General features: G+C 42.4%; 1 protein-coding gene across 2 annotated transcripts in view; it reads left to right on the forward strand.

Moving 5' to 3' along the window:
• Positions 1-15,527, forward strand: part of GABBR2 (gamma-aminobutyric acid type B receptor subunit 2) — a 977,761-nt gene that overhangs the window by 181,287 nt on the left and 780,947 nt on the right. For both annotated transcript variants that reach the window (XM_059724473.1, XM_006266752.3), the window contains exon 2: positions 14,686-14,823. In XM_059724473.1, coding sequence (XP_059580456.1) covers positions 14,686-14,823 — 138 coding nt within the window. The remainder of the gene's footprint in view (positions 1-14,685; positions 14,824-15,527) is intronic.

A 15,527-nucleotide genomic window follows, 5' to 3' on the forward strand; every position in this document is an offset into this window, starting at 1 on the left:
AGTACAGTCCTGTAGGGGGTGGCCTAGAAAGGAGCAGAGAAGCTCTCCTTGAATCCCAAGGAAATGGACTCCTGTGCATAGACCTGTAGGTATTAGAGACATGCCTGCAGACAACCCAAGGACCAAAGGGATGTTTTAAATATTTTCCAATAGCTTAACAGCCTCAGAACAAAACTGAAGAGTAGTCATTATACAAAAACTTTAAACTAGTTTCATAACAAATCATTCACTTATAAAAAATTCAAGCAAAAATTGAATGAAATGATTTTGAACCTTTCCTGCAATAAGAAGCACTTTTAATTATTTTGTATTTAAAAATAATGAAATTGAAATGGGGCACTTAACTCACTTTAGATGAAGAAAAGGAAGGCAAGCACTGTTAAACATGATCAAACACAAAAATCTCTCTTGTGGTTTCTTTGTTTTATATTCTAAAATGGTGTCCATACAGGTCTAAAAAGAAAGCTAAACTTAAGCTATTTGTTCAGTAGTCCCATGCAGTGTGGCAAGATTTGTTTTACTCTTTCAAATAGCATGGGTGTTTTTTATGAGAAATGGACTATAAACAATGAATGAGAGTGAAGGGCATGAAAAAAATCTGAAAGCACCGAATGAGCCAAGCACCAAACAGAACAAGTGACACTGGTGACTGGCGTTAACCTGTCAACATTATTTCCATTTGTTTCTCAGATTATATTTGAGTTGCAATCGACAAATACCCTGGAGATTGAGTCTACACTAAAAAGTCCTGCTCTGTCTTCAGCAGTAGAAGCCTAACGCATTCAGCACTAGAAGTCTGCACGCATTTCCTCTAAGGCTGCAGAACCCCCTTTTCCTGGCAGCAGTGCTACATCGCCTCTCCAAGCAACACAAGTCCTTGGAGCACCATATGGCACCTGGCAGGAGAGCCTCCGTCAGCCTTAGCGCTTCTCCAGCAGCCATCCCCTTTTCACTGCGCCAACTGCTCTGGACACCAGCTTGAGCTCAATGGCCAAAATTCAAACTGACTGGAAGCCTGGCCGCAAAGCATCTTGCCAAATAGCATTCTGCAATTTTAAAAACCCTCTTCCTGCCAGCACGTGTGTGTCAAACAGTCAGCATGTCTACTAGTGATGACAGGCTTGCAACTAAGGCCCATGCTTCTCTGCAGAGGTTTCAGATCACCTCGGTGTTTGGCCTAGCCAATCCCAGCTCCAAGGCAATGGGAAAAACTGGCACGTGTCAGATAAAATATCTGTGAAGATGCAGGCCAGAGCCTATGAGAGAAGCAGTAGCCAGTTGGCACTGTGCAGCTAGGGAAAACACCTTCAGCAAGTATGCTGCTAGGTGTTTCTCCACAACAGACATTAAAGTCTTCACCATCTCATGCCCCTTGTTTATGGAGGTACATTCAGTCCTAGGTGGGTAAGCTACCACAATCTCTACCTCAATGGTGGACATCTAAGGAGAGCTGGCTGGACCCTGAGGGAATATTATTGGCACTGTATGCCAAAGAGAACAACCTCTCTAACAAACAAGAAGAGGATGGGGACCGTGTCCCATTTGGTCTCCTCCAACAGTCAGCTGCTATTTGAATACCCGAGACAACACCAGGGAACACAAAACCATGAGGGTTGAGAACAGACTTCTGATAAGTGCTGCAGTGGTTTGTCTCTCCCACCATCTGCCCATTTCTTCCAACACGTGGCTCTACCCTTATCTAAATGTCATGCCCTCCCCACTCACAGCCAAAGGAGTAAAAGGGAAAGCTGGGTTTTTAGTACTGCTATATTGACCACTGGTTGACCAGGATCATAAAAACAAGACAAAAAGAGAAATGTCTTCCTGGGAAAAAAATGTTGCAGCATTTTATACATCATTTATAATGTATACAATAATGTATCATTTATACATTATTGTATACATTATAGAAGAAGCACCAGATCTACTGCTGGTGTCACAGCAGGACCCATTCCACATCATATATCTTTTCCAACAATGTTCTCCTCTGTTCTAGAAATTCAAGGCTTTTATAATTGTGCTTCCTCAGCAAGATCCCCACCTTGTCTACCTATCCTGACTGGTGTATGTATGGATCCAAACAGCTCCCTTATTCATAGATCACATGAATCTATGAATAAGAGAGCTGGTTGGGTCCTGCTGTGAAACCAGCAGTAGATCTGCCAGGCTTCCTGTCTTTATTGTCAGGGTCCTTGAGCAGGTCCCCAGGAGCTCTGCCCAAGTAACAGTGATACGGGGACAGAAGTTTCCTGTCAGATCCCTGGTTCTCATGGAGGACTTCAATCACCCTGACACCTGCTGGGAGGGCAATACAGAAGTGCACAAGCAATCTGGGTGTTTTTGGAGAGTGCTGGGGACAACTTCCTGGTGCAAATGCTGGAAAGGCCAACTAGGGGCCATGTTCTTCTTGACCTGATGCTCACAAAAAAGGAAGAATTGATGAGGAATATAGAAGTGGATGGCAAGTTGGGTAGCAGTGACCACAAGACGATGGAGTTCAGGATCTTAAAGGAAGGAAGGAAGAAAGAAGAGCAGCAAAGTACAAACCCTGGACTTCAGAAAAGCAGACTTTGACTTATCCAGGGACCTGATGGGCAGGATCCCTTGGGAAGCCAGTCTGAGGGGGAAAGGAGTCCAGGAGAGCTGGTGAGACCATACTGAGGGCACAGGAACAAACCCACCTAACTCCTAGGTGGGTCATCCACCACAATCTCTACTTTAATGGTAGACATCTGAGGAGAACATCTCAGACATCCAAAGATGCACTTCACCTTCTGTTTTTCATTAGTCTGTAGGTAAATCTCTCTTTGGTGCTGTCAAGACTGCCAGTGTATGACTTCATTGAACCATGACATGAAAAGCTAGGTTGAGCCCCCTATAATATCTACTGGCATATCTACCTTCCCCTTTATGGATGAAAAAGGCTGTTTTCATTCACAGTCTGTCAGAGAAGTTCCTGTGCTTGAATATGAATACGCTGTTCATTTTCCTAGACCAGTCAGCACTACTGTTCATAAAGCAGCCTATGTGATCCATCAGGGCCTGCATCACCTTTCTGTCTGGATTTAGAGGCTTAGAAATGTATGAGTCTCACCTGTAGTCCCACTGCAGTTCTAGAACCGTATTGCCTCAAACCCCTGTATTATGTTGTCAACCTTGAAGTCATGATGTCTTAATGTCATACAGGTCCCCAACTAGTCGGTATCACACATGGTCACCGTTTTCCACAGTGCAGTTGCCACCCCTTGTTCAAAAACAGAAGTGCTCTTACCTGTGTGTCAGACTGCTGCAGTGCAGCAGCAAATTTAGCATCCAACGAAGAGCAGCCTTGAACTTGCATAAGGTTGTCATGGCTGGTCTTCCCATATATTCAGGACCATGCCAGTCCATGTCAATCTACAGGACCCTGAACTTGTGCTTGATCATCTATATGTGGTCTGGGTCAATTGTCACAAGCAAGCAGCTCCACTTATCTCCTGCCCATTACTTCTCTGTGACTACCCAGTGCTGCTGCTGTCCATTCCTTTCACTTGGGGTGAAAACACATGAGAACAGCATAGTCCATGGTGAAGGACTCTCTGATGCTAGAGAGTCCCTGGGGATCCAGCATGAGATGAGTGAGGGTGGAGGGGGGGGACTATGATCATTTGAAAATGGCAGGCAAGGAGGCAAAAAAACTAAAGAAGATGCATTGTGCATGAAAGATGCTACTTACCCAGGCATCCCTTGGGGAGATCTGGTCATCCCATGGTGCTGCCAAGCTCCATCCCAGGATGCACTAATTTCTCAGATTCTGCAAGGGGCCCGGAGATGACTTCCCAGGTTATATTCATCAAACAGGGTAGCTTGCAGTAGAGACATGTAGCTCCTCTTGTTGGAACTTTCTAGCACAGATAAGGTCTAAGTCTGTTCCATTCTGGGATTTTCCACAAAAATTGGTGGCAACAAAACAGCAGCTAGTTTGCTTCAATACATTTAAGTGATAAATGCTTCCCACGCTTGAACACCAAGATCATTAACACCTTTTGAAGTTGATTAAATGCCAAAGCATGGCTGATGCAGTAGAGGAATTTCAAAAGCCTTTTATTGCAAGTTAGACATACCAGGTCTTTAATCGTTGAATAATAAAATCACGTTTCTCTTTGTGTGCCTAAATGGCAATTTTCTAGCTCACTATTTGGCTATTTTATGGCCCTGGAATTACACTAGCCTGTGTGACTAGCCTGAGCATGGTGGTTAAGAACACTGTTGGTTCACAACCCTTCTCAGTCAGAGGAGTTTAAGTCTTGGTCTGTAGCTTCTTGGGTGATTGATTTAACCAGCTATTGGGACTAGGAATTTGGTGGGGTGGGGGGCAACAACACAGGAGCCCCTCCTCCATTTAACATGTGTCCTGTGTTCTGGCTAGATTGATTTTCATTTGAATGCAGTTTTATGTCCAGGATGGGCATATGCCCAGACAGTGGAAAGCCTGTTGAACGCCTGCTCACACTGCAGGGAAAGAAGAATCATTACCTACATGCAAGTGCCAACAATGCCACGTAGACAGCTAAAAAGCAGCCATTTAGACACACAAAGGGAAACAGAATCCCATCTGTAGTGCTGTATTAGAAAATATTTCAATATTGTATCATTTCATGGTAAGAAAACGGCATTTCTGCATACATGGTACCCATATAGACAGTGCGTGTGTTAAACTCCGTATTAGAGACAGCAGAGGGGAAGCCCTCTTTCTTTTCAGATTGGGAGGCAAGGACTTTCTTCCAGGAATAATCCCACCAGGACAGGAAGCAGCTGGAAGCAATTAATGAGATCCTGACCTTAGCAGGAGTTTGTCTCAATTGTGACTTAAGGGAACAGTTTTACATATCTTCTGCCAAACAGAAAGTAGCTGTTTTTCTTTCTGAGGAGAGGAGGCATTTTAACTTGCTTGTCATTGTGAGAAAAGGTGAAACTCTTTATTTTAACCCTTCTGAAAAGGTAAAATAGCAGAGAGTGACTGGTTGCTGTGGACACGTCTGCCTGTACTTTACATGGTGTAGTACCCTCCAGAAAGTAGAACATTCTCATTTTGGCTTCCCACTGAATTTTGTAGGTTTGGGAGGCATTTTTCAAGACAATTTTCTTTGCGGCATAGACAAGCAAGGGAAGTTTTACATGTAGACATTCAGTCATTATACTATATGAACAGAATTATGAAAAATGGTTTTTAAATAGTCCTGTTTCCTTTTTAGCTCTGAAATATTATTTCTCTTTAAAAATTCACTTACTATATATATACATAAATCTATTTTCTACAAAACCTGGTGAGCAGTGTAACAACGCACGATTCCAGGATAGATGCTTATGGAGGTACTGGAAAGTCCCTTTGTGTTCAGATGGCTAGCAATGTTAAGCTGCAATTGGAACAGTTCTATAAATAGTTCTTTTAATGTACAGCCAAGTTTTAGTTTAATAAGAATGGAGCCCTCTTGCATTATTACATGGTACCAGTGATAAGTTTGAGACTCATAGCAAGGAAGCAAAAAGGGAAACTATAAACAGGTGAACACCTAGGGACTCTGGATATTTGGTGACCCTCACTCCACTTTTCTGCCTAGAATGAGCAAGCATGGAATCAGTGGGGGAAATGAGACTATATGTAGAGCTGACTGACAGAATACAGAATAAAGATGAGAAAATTAAAATGGAAGATTTTTCTTTACTTTCCAACTGGGGAAAAGAGAAAAAAATGAGTGAGAGACTCTTCCTTTGGTTTGATACATAGGAAGAATTGATAATTGTTTGAATATTGTGACTCCAGAGAACATGAGACACTGTAGTCAATGGTTTCAATAGATCTTTGATTTTTAACCTGAAATCAAGCAGCCAAATGTAGACTAGGTGTTTATGTTAAGGAAACTAGGAATTCTGGCATTACCGTAGAGTTTTAAAAGCATTAAAAGATTCACAGTTCAGAAATAGGATCGTGTATAGGATATTAATTCAGCTGCCATATTGAAGACTATGCCATTCATTCAAGAAAACCTCTAAACAGAACACACTACTTCAGTGCTATTGGACTGATGCAAAAGTAATCAGGTTCCGTTGTTTTATGACCTGGGGTTTGCAGATGGTAAGACTAGATATGATAATGGCACCTTCTGGCATTATCTGTAGCAATAACCAGCTTGATTGTAGCTGGATGGCAAAGCTGGGCAAATGAAAATCCCAGCAAAATTAGACTAGAGAAATGACCAGCTGCATATCATAAAGCATTCTGATGCAACTGGCCAAATGTGGGCTGTACATAAGCAACCCACAAAATAAGATCTTAGTGCATTGCATTTATGTTCATTGACACAGAGGAATTCCATCCAGTGTTGTGCAAGTAATGAATTGGATCACAGTACAGAACCAGAATATCCTCATGATGAGAAAACAAAGGAAACCATTACCATGGACACTACTTAATATTATAACAGGTATTTGATGTATTTAAAGAGTGAGAAACAGGTGCTGCACAGGAAAGAATTTTGGAAAAGGCACCAAAAAACCAGTCTATGTGTGATGCCTAAAGTTGCAAGGCCAGTCCTTAAGTAGTTGCCTTATGTAAGAACCAATTTAGTTTAGTAAGAGTGGGGTTCTCTTGTCGTCTTACTCAACAAGGAATACGTGTAACAAAGAGCTGTTACCTACTTGGCTTAAAAATTGGAAGGGTGTTAGATTTTTAAAGCTTGCTATTTCCATACATATGTTTTAGGTATAGATTTTTATTTCTTCCGGGCAAACTTATATACGGTCCTAGTTGCAACCAAATTTATCTTATTTTTATGTTAATTAAATAATAAAAATACTAACTGTAGACATGCTAGCCATTATTTTAAACTATAACATAACCGTTACAAAAACCCAAGTAGCATATTTTCTCCTTCAGATGCCAACCACCCATCAGCAAATGTATTACAAATCAAATTCACCCACCTCCAAATGCATCAGCCTGTCCTGAGTGTCTGTGAAAACAGATGGCTTTGCATCCTACCTGGCAGGTAAATAGACTCAGGATGTTTCAAAGGAAGGAGTGGATGAGTGGGATGGAAGGAACAAAAACACCAGACCTATCAAAGTAGAAGCTCTGCCTACAGCTCCCTTTTTCATATACCGTGGGGGCTCCAGTGTGAATGCCTCTGCTGCTATTAAGAGTGGCAACATGGCACAGCAAAAGAGGCCTCTCAGGAGGGAGGGGACATTTAAGGCCTTATAGGTGAGAAGCAACTTTTTCAACAGCACCTGGAAGCCAAAAAATAATCAATGGTCATCCTAGAGCAGTGGTGGTATATTTACAAAGAATTTTTTGCGGAGTGCAGCAATGTACTTCTGATCTTCAGCTACTGAATGCTATGAATGTTTGCACCATGTAGCATGTATTACAGTCACTGGGTGTGTCTACACAAGATGCTTTACTGCACAGTAGAGTAATCTACTGCACAGTAAAGCATTACTGTCTACACATGTGTAGCATTTACTGCAGGGTAGATTAGTCTACTGCATGGTGGTTTACTACTTGTAAATATAGGTAGTAGATTAACCGTCCAGTAACTACTGTGCAGTAGTGCACTGCTGACTGGGAATAAATTACTCCTGGTCAGCCCAGACAGCAGGGGGCAGGGAAACTGTTTCTTCCCCTTGGCAGCAGTGTGTCCCAGCAAGGACAGAGTTGAGCAGAACCTGCCCATGCAAATCCATTGATGCACACCGCACCCTGATCAGCAGATGGGGGTATGGGGCTGGGCAAATGTCCCGTTGGCAGCTGGGAGATTCCCCCTCATGGGACTGGGAAGGAACAGCTGTGGGAGGGGACATTTTCCCAGGCCCATGTCCCAATCTGCAACTTGGAGCACAGGGCTGAGAGGCAGCTGACCGAGAAGTGGAACAGCTTTCCTCACCACCCACCCCGCAGTGGAAACTAAGCCCTAACTCCAATGTCCCCTGCCAGCCTAGACCTGGCACCTGGGGGGGCTTGGAGTGCCTCCTGGTTGCTGTAGTGTGGCACAGCAGGGCTGGAGTAGCCCTGCACTGAATTGCTCCCTTTTGGAGCAAATTTGCTCCCGAAGGGCACACATGTAGACCCCCTTCAAGGAAAAGCTTATTGCACATTATTTTACTGTGCAGTCATCTTATAGTACGTTAACATCTTGTGTTGACCTCTCCACTGATACCCACATTTTTAAAATGTACTGTTGTACTTAGGTGTCAATCTGCTTGACACATTAGGTGTTCCTGGTTGCAAATTGTAGCCTAAGGAAATTTCAAAGGTTCCAGTGCACCTACATATTTTTGAAAATTTCTCTAAGCCCAAATCTGCATTTTTAAATGTCTAAAAATATACTGTTAAAAATCTAGCCCTAACTGACATAAAAAGCTAAGTCCTCTTGTTGAAGTGGCTTACAAACTGAGGGCTTTGCCTTTGTCTCTAGTGGGGTGTGTGGCCCTCTTCCTTGGATCTCTGAAGTGTGTTTAAGGACTCTTGCAGCAAGAGGAAACCAGCTGCCATTGGCCCCCTGCTTTACCTGTGGCCAGTTAGGGTGCTGTGCCTTGTAGTTGTGTGACAGTGTTGATAATGTAGTTTTAGGGGTTATACAGGGATTTGTATGTGATGGTTTGGATAGGGAAGATTCTGCCTCAGGCAAGAGGTTGGGCTTGATGACCTCCAGAGGTTCCTTCTAGCCGTACTTTTCTATGATTCTCTGTTTATATTGCTGCAGCAGTGTGTCCCAGCAAGAACAGAGTTGAGCACAACCTGCTCATGCAAGTCCATTGAAGCACACCACATCCACTCAGGGCTGATCCCCTGTGGCTGCTGTCAGCCTATCAAAGACTGTATGGGCTCAGGCATGTGCAGGGTGCTCAACTTCATCACTGCTTCTGCAGAGGTATAGAAAAGTCCTAAGTTTAATTGGTAGTCTCACAGCAATGTACAGAACAAAAACTAAGTATCTTGGAAAATTTGGGGCTCTCTTAAGTGTAACAGAATTATAGATTGAGATAACAAGTTTCCTGACCTATAAGGAAGGTTTGCAACCTTCTGGCCCAGTGGAGATGGAGAAAGCAGTCATGATTGCTGTTATTTAATTTATCTAATAGCAATGGCAGTTTGGTTACAAATCACTGAATCAACTTTGGTTACAAATCACTGAATACTCTCAACTAGAGGAATCAGTATAAGGGTGGAGAGAAAATTTGAGAGATACTAACTAAAACAAACAAACGACCCCCCACCAAAACAAAAGACCTCCCTCCTCCAAAGCTATAGGATTCAAAATATTCTGTTCTTCTATGAGGAAAGAGTGAGAAATTTATCAAACCTGCTAGATAAAAAGAGATGTTGACTATTCTGTTTTCATTTTTCATACGTGGGTGTGTCTACATGAGACCTCTACTGCGGAGCTGCCTAATTAGCTCTGCAGTAAAGATTTTCCGTGTCTACACATGCACCCATATAAGGTCGCAGTAAACTAATAAACGCTGCCATAGGTTAGTACTTACAAATACCATCCGCAGCAGCATTATTTAGTACGCATCAATGCGCATGTAGACACTGACAGGGCTGGCTGGGGCATGAAGGTGCTTCAGTGCAGGGGCTGCCTGCTGGCTAGCCATGCACTGGAGTACCCTCATGCCCCAGCCAGCCCTTCGGCAGCACATTGAGCTGGGATGGAGCAGCCCCAGGCTAGCAAGCTGACCCCGCAGGCCTCCTGCCAGCTGGGGCTGCTCTGACCTGGCTCTGTGTGCCTCAGTCCTTGGCACACATGTAAACGTGGTCCTCAGGAGCAATAAACTCTGGTGATTCACCCAGATTTATTGCTCTGTGCTAATATCACTTGTAGATGCATCCAGTGGACACATCTCCACATGCAGTCAATGTGCAGCAATACATTCCAGTGCATATTGCACTGAAATTTGTTGCTGTCAGGCACTGCATTTGAATATGCGCCCAGGACCACAGCACATTGAGCCAGGTTGGAACAGCCCTGACCGGTAGAAAGCCCCAAGGTTCAGCACTGGAGCATGCCCTAGCGAGCTCCATCAGTGTCTATGCATGCACTGCTGCAGAGTAAAAAAAACTGCTGTAAGATAATACTTGTATTTACAAGTATTAACCTATGGCAGAGTTAATTAGTTTACTCCATCCTAATAGCACTATGCGTGTAGATGCTGAGACATTTACTGTAGAGCTAATTAGGCAACTCCACAGTAAATGTCTTGTGTAGACACTTCCAGTGAGATGAAAAAACAAAAACAAAACAAAAGCGTAAATAGTAAAAAAATTAGAACTTTTTAAAATCAGTGTTATCCCCCACAGTATTAACAATGCATTGCAGTCTTTTTTTTTTTTTTTTTTTTTGATAGTGTACAGGACCTGATTTTCAGATATTTTAAGCACTGACACTTAAGACTGAATGCAAAGGGAGCTTCTAATGAATAATACCTTGGAAATTTAGCACCAGAAACTGTAAACTGTCCCATAATTTATTGTTTTGTATGCATAAACAGATATAACCAACATTAAAGAATTGAATTAGTTCTTCCCTTTTTTTTTTGGAAAAAAATTATGGAAAAGGCTATAGCAAAGCTACTTTCACAGTAACTTGATGATTGATGTGGAGGTTAATAATGTTCTTTTGGTCTGGACCTGGCTTTGACACAGAAACTATATTATTTGTATTCATTGAAAATCTTCTGGCAATGGATAAAAAAGGGATGTCTGCTAGTATTACTGGATGTCTCAGATGCCTTCAGTATCCTTCATCAGAAAGTAATATTGACTCTTCTCTGAACCCTGGAAGAAGAGCTGGGGGTGTTTCTTGTTCTTTTCCACCAGGGAGGTCCCATTTGCTGGTTGTGAACAATTGTTTTTTTCCCAGGTTGCTATTCTAGGGAACCTTAATGCTCAATGCATGGGGGACTATTAGGAGGCTGAATTAAGTGGTAGGATATTCAGAGCCTTTGTGTAGTTGCCTTTTTAAAAATTAGGTTTAAAAAAGTAAAAATAAACAAGCAAACAAATGCCCAGCCGTGAAGAACTTTACACTGTGAGCCCTGATTCTTCAAAGGAATCCATTCACTTGGACCCTCATGACTGAGATGAAACCCAGTTCAGTTTATTAAGGCTGTGTGCAGGTAGATCTCTTAGCAGGATTAGGGCCTAAAGAAGCAATATTTGGACACTGGTTGAGAGAGAGGATATACAGTCCAATTGCCTGTGATTGAATGGTCAGCTTCAGTAGAAATCATATTAATTCAGAGATCTTTTTAAATGTGCCTGAAAATCTTAAGATTTTGGAATAACAAATTTTATTTTTCTTCTCATTTTATACGTACAACATATGCACATCCCAGTCACTACTTTTTCACTAATACTCTCATATTCTGATTGTATTTGCCACAGACCATATTTTCTGTGAAATATTAATTTCATATAACTATAAAAATCAGCAACCACATCAAATAACTTGGAGTTAGTATAATAAGGAATATACTGTCATTAGAACTACAGAGTGGTAGGTCATATGACCTGGCTGAAAGTGAGATCAGGTTAAGTCTCATGCCAAGAGTTATTGTTTGAACTGTTGTTGAGCTTGACCTAGTTGTAAAGTCATTCAAGTCCCACTTGAGATAAATTGCTCTTTGACTGCAAGGAAGATCCTCACTCAACTAATTGTATTCTTAATTTCTATAGTTTGAGTTTACCAATAGTCCAGCAAATTAATAAGGAAGTCTTTTTTGCACTATTTCATGCAAAGAACACCCACGAAGTGCAAAACTGCATCATTTGGGACAAATGCCAATAATAATTTTATCTGATATTCAAATAGAACCATTTTTTAATAAATATTAAATCAGTAAGAAGATTAATATAAGCTTGCCAACTTCTTAATAGAAATCTCTGTTCTTTTAACAGAAAACAACACAATTAATATTCTTTAAAAGGGGATGATATTAGTAAATTAACTGTTTTATTTAACTGTGGTAATGAAATATTGGAGGCAGCTGTACCATTATTTTTATAGAGATCATATTTTTAATAGACTTTGTAGGGAAAAAAAGGGAAGAGAATTAAGGAGAAAAAGCTTCCAGGAAACACAGAAGCCACCACAAAACCCATAAGCAATCTGTATCAGCACATAGTCTCACCTAGAAACAAAATATTTGATTTCTGGGGTATGTTCTACTAAAATTTCCATTTGATATATTTAGAAAATTAAACTGTTTCTATATAAGACGTCATAGAAAAGCTGTGATTGTTCCATCTATGTTGTATAATCACATTGCTTGCCATTCTGGCTAATTTTTGTACCTACTCAGGTTCTTGTTACACATTAATTTTAGGCAGGTCTTGGAGCTGTTAAACCCTGGATTGTTCACACACTAACACTTGAAACTACTGTTAAGCACATTTTAGAAAAGTTAAAGTTACACCACTCCAGGGCAGGATTATCTCTGATCCATGTTGCACAGCTCATGTTCCATTAATGTGTGGCTGCTCCCCGTATGTGAGCTGCCCAAGTTGCAGTCCTCAAGCATCCCAGGATGCATTGTCCCCTACCCTGTCTTGTTCTGTGCGGACAAACTTTCCACTGCCTGAACTCTCCTATCCAGGGCATGGCTCTAACACCAAGCCAACTCCCCCTTCCACCCCTGAGGGTGCAACTTTCCCACCCCCAGCGGTGCAGTCCCATGCAAACAGCCTGCAGAGCACATGTCAGCTAGCCAGGTTGCAGGGCATGGACAGCTGTAAGAGTGGGCTTTGGGAGAACAAGGTAGGGTTACCAGATTGGGTCCCCATGAGCTGGGGATTCCTTCCTGCATCAGGGGCAGTATCTCCCCCAAAACTGCCTTCTCTCACCACTCCCACTACCCAGCCACCCCAGGAAGCATGACCAGCACCCCCACACCCCAATTCCAAATCCTAGTTTATTAAAAGACAAGAACTTCTTTATTTTATCTTTTTATTTCTTTAATTTTTTTTATACTTTTTTATATTTTATCCTTCAGTGGCTAACTTTCTTCATTTCACCACCCTTTCCCCACTCCCATTTCCTTTCCATCTCTCATTTGTTTACCCACCCCAGTACCATTAAGTCTCCACTTCCCAGCTTCATGTTCCCAGCCCCCCAACCCATCTCTTACATATCTCTACCTAGAGCAGGGGTAGATGCCTGTCCTGGCTCACCAGCACTGTAGTGACACATCACAGCTGTATCACTTAGCCTGGCCCTTACTTGCGAGCCATGCATGTCACAGCTGTGCAGGTGGAAAAGTTTTTAGCCTTAAGGCAGGACTGCTCCATACTCACGCTAGAACTAACACCAATCAACTTTTGAGCAGCTCAGAGTGCAACATGCAACAAGGCTCTCATTGACTGCAGTAGAACTCTTTAGAAGAGGGGTTGGCAACCTTTTGCTCCCCTGTGCTGCTGCTTGCAACCTGGCCCCACCATGGGCCAGAAAGCTCCATACTTCATGGTGATCAGCATATTTTGTGGAGGAAGGAGATAGAAGAAATAGTTGGTAGGACTTCTCACGCTATATAATGTTTACTCGATGCCTTTGGGTTCTAGGGATGGGGTACTCACTCAGACCTCCATGCCTTTGGGGTTCTGTCCTTGAGTCACCATTCAGCAGAGACCGGTGGGGTAATTTTTTAATATTATTAAAAAATAATATTTTTATTAGGATCAGGAGCAAGCAACTCGCATGCTCACAGCTTGCAGGGAGAACTGCAAGTACCCACCACCACAAACCACACCCACAGAGCACCAGGGGGAGAGACTGGGTCATCCCACTGCTGGCCCATTAAAGGTACATCCCATATATCACACCTGGGGATGCCTCCTCTGCTCCTCTGGGTGAAGCATGCTGCAGATTCACTGAGCTGCTGCGGTTAGGATCTATTCTCTTCATAGGCCACATCAGACCAGTATGCTATAGATTGCTGACCCCTTGTTTTAGAATAAAAATAATAGTGATCAAGCCTTTTTAGTTATAGGATGCTAACATAACACTTCCTTGACATTTTGACCAGGTTATATCTCTCTAATGTAAAGGCAGGGTATTTCTTTATGCACTTGTATGCACACACAATGTTAAGGTTTTCCATTTTTCTTCTTCATTTGCAGCAGATGCCAATGTGTAATATTTTCTTGTGACAAACTGGTGTTGTCCAAATTCCATGTCCCCCGCCCCCCTCCAACATACTTCTGTCACAGCACATTTTAGAAGTGAATACATTTGCCTGAGAAAAATCTAACTCAGATTAAGGGAGAAAACCCCCCCTAGAAATGTTAAATGTTAGCACTTATTATCTGCTCCTGGTGCTCTGTTCTTTATGGCAAGTTAGTATCTAGCACTTTCAATGTCTAAATTCTGTAGCAGAGGACAGAAGGGAATTAGAAGGTGAAGGGAGACGCTCCTTGCAACCTTGATGGCTCCTGCACAAATGCTAGACACATGGAAGCTCTTTCTTCAAGGAGGTCCCAAGCTGAGATTGTCTTGCATTTTATAAGTCTGGGCCCTATAAAATCAAACTTAGTCACTGCAGTATCTAAAAGTTTTGCCTGCTGAGTAATTTGTTGTTGTTATTGTAATTTATAATCATGCTGTCAGTGATTTCCAGTTAAGAATTTTTCCTTTTTCTCCCTTCCAGTGCGACAATGCAAAAGGACTCAAAGCCTTCTATGATGCAATAAAATATGGACCTAATCACCTGATGGTTTTTGGTGGAGTATGTGCAACAGTCACCTCTATCATTGCTGAGTCTCTAAAAGGATGGAATTTGGTTCAGGTAAGGTGTGCTATATATTCTCTTGCTGATTTTTTAAAAAATTCTTTAAAGGCTTTTTCAGTGAAGGTAATAATCATTAAAATAAAACTTGCAAATGCTAAGCTTGAAGGTCAGTGAGGTTCTGTATACACATGGACAATAATTTCAGGTTTTGATTTATTTAACAGTTCCACAGCTTGGCATTTTGAGGCCTCAAAAACATATGTAAGCTGTTCAGAATGTTTATAAGTTGTTTGATGTACGTGGTATGTCTCGGTAGATCAAATACACTTTACTTGATATACCATATTTACTCAAATATAAGACAAGGCTTGTTCCCTCAATCAGCATGGGGAAAAAAGCCCCTCCTTGTATTGGTATACGACATGCAGGGGGGGAGCAGGCAGCATCTGCGGCCCTGAGCCCAGGTTAGGGTCAGAGTCAGACCTGCAGTAGCCTCCTGCCTTGCCTTTGCTTCCCCTCTGCAGCTTCTGTCCCTCCCCCTCTCCCTGCTCATCCTCTTCCCTCTCCCTTCCCACCCCTTTCCCACCCCCTGGATGGAGCAACCTAAGCAGGGTCTGAAAGTAAGGCAGGGGAGTTGGGGAGGAGGGGAAGAGGCAGAGACTGAGGGGAACAGGGGAGGAAGAGGCAGACACTGGAGAGCAGTGGAGAAGAGGCGGACATGGGATGTTTGGGAGGGGCAGAGACTGAGGGAGTAGGGGGAA

The sequence above is a fragment of the Alligator mississippiensis genome, chromosome 3, assembly GCF_030867095.1.
Source record: "Alligator mississippiensis isolate rAllMis1 chromosome 3, rAllMis1, whole genome shotgun sequence".
Lineage (NCBI taxonomy): Eukaryota > Metazoa > Chordata > Crocodylia > Alligatoridae > Alligator > Alligator mississippiensis.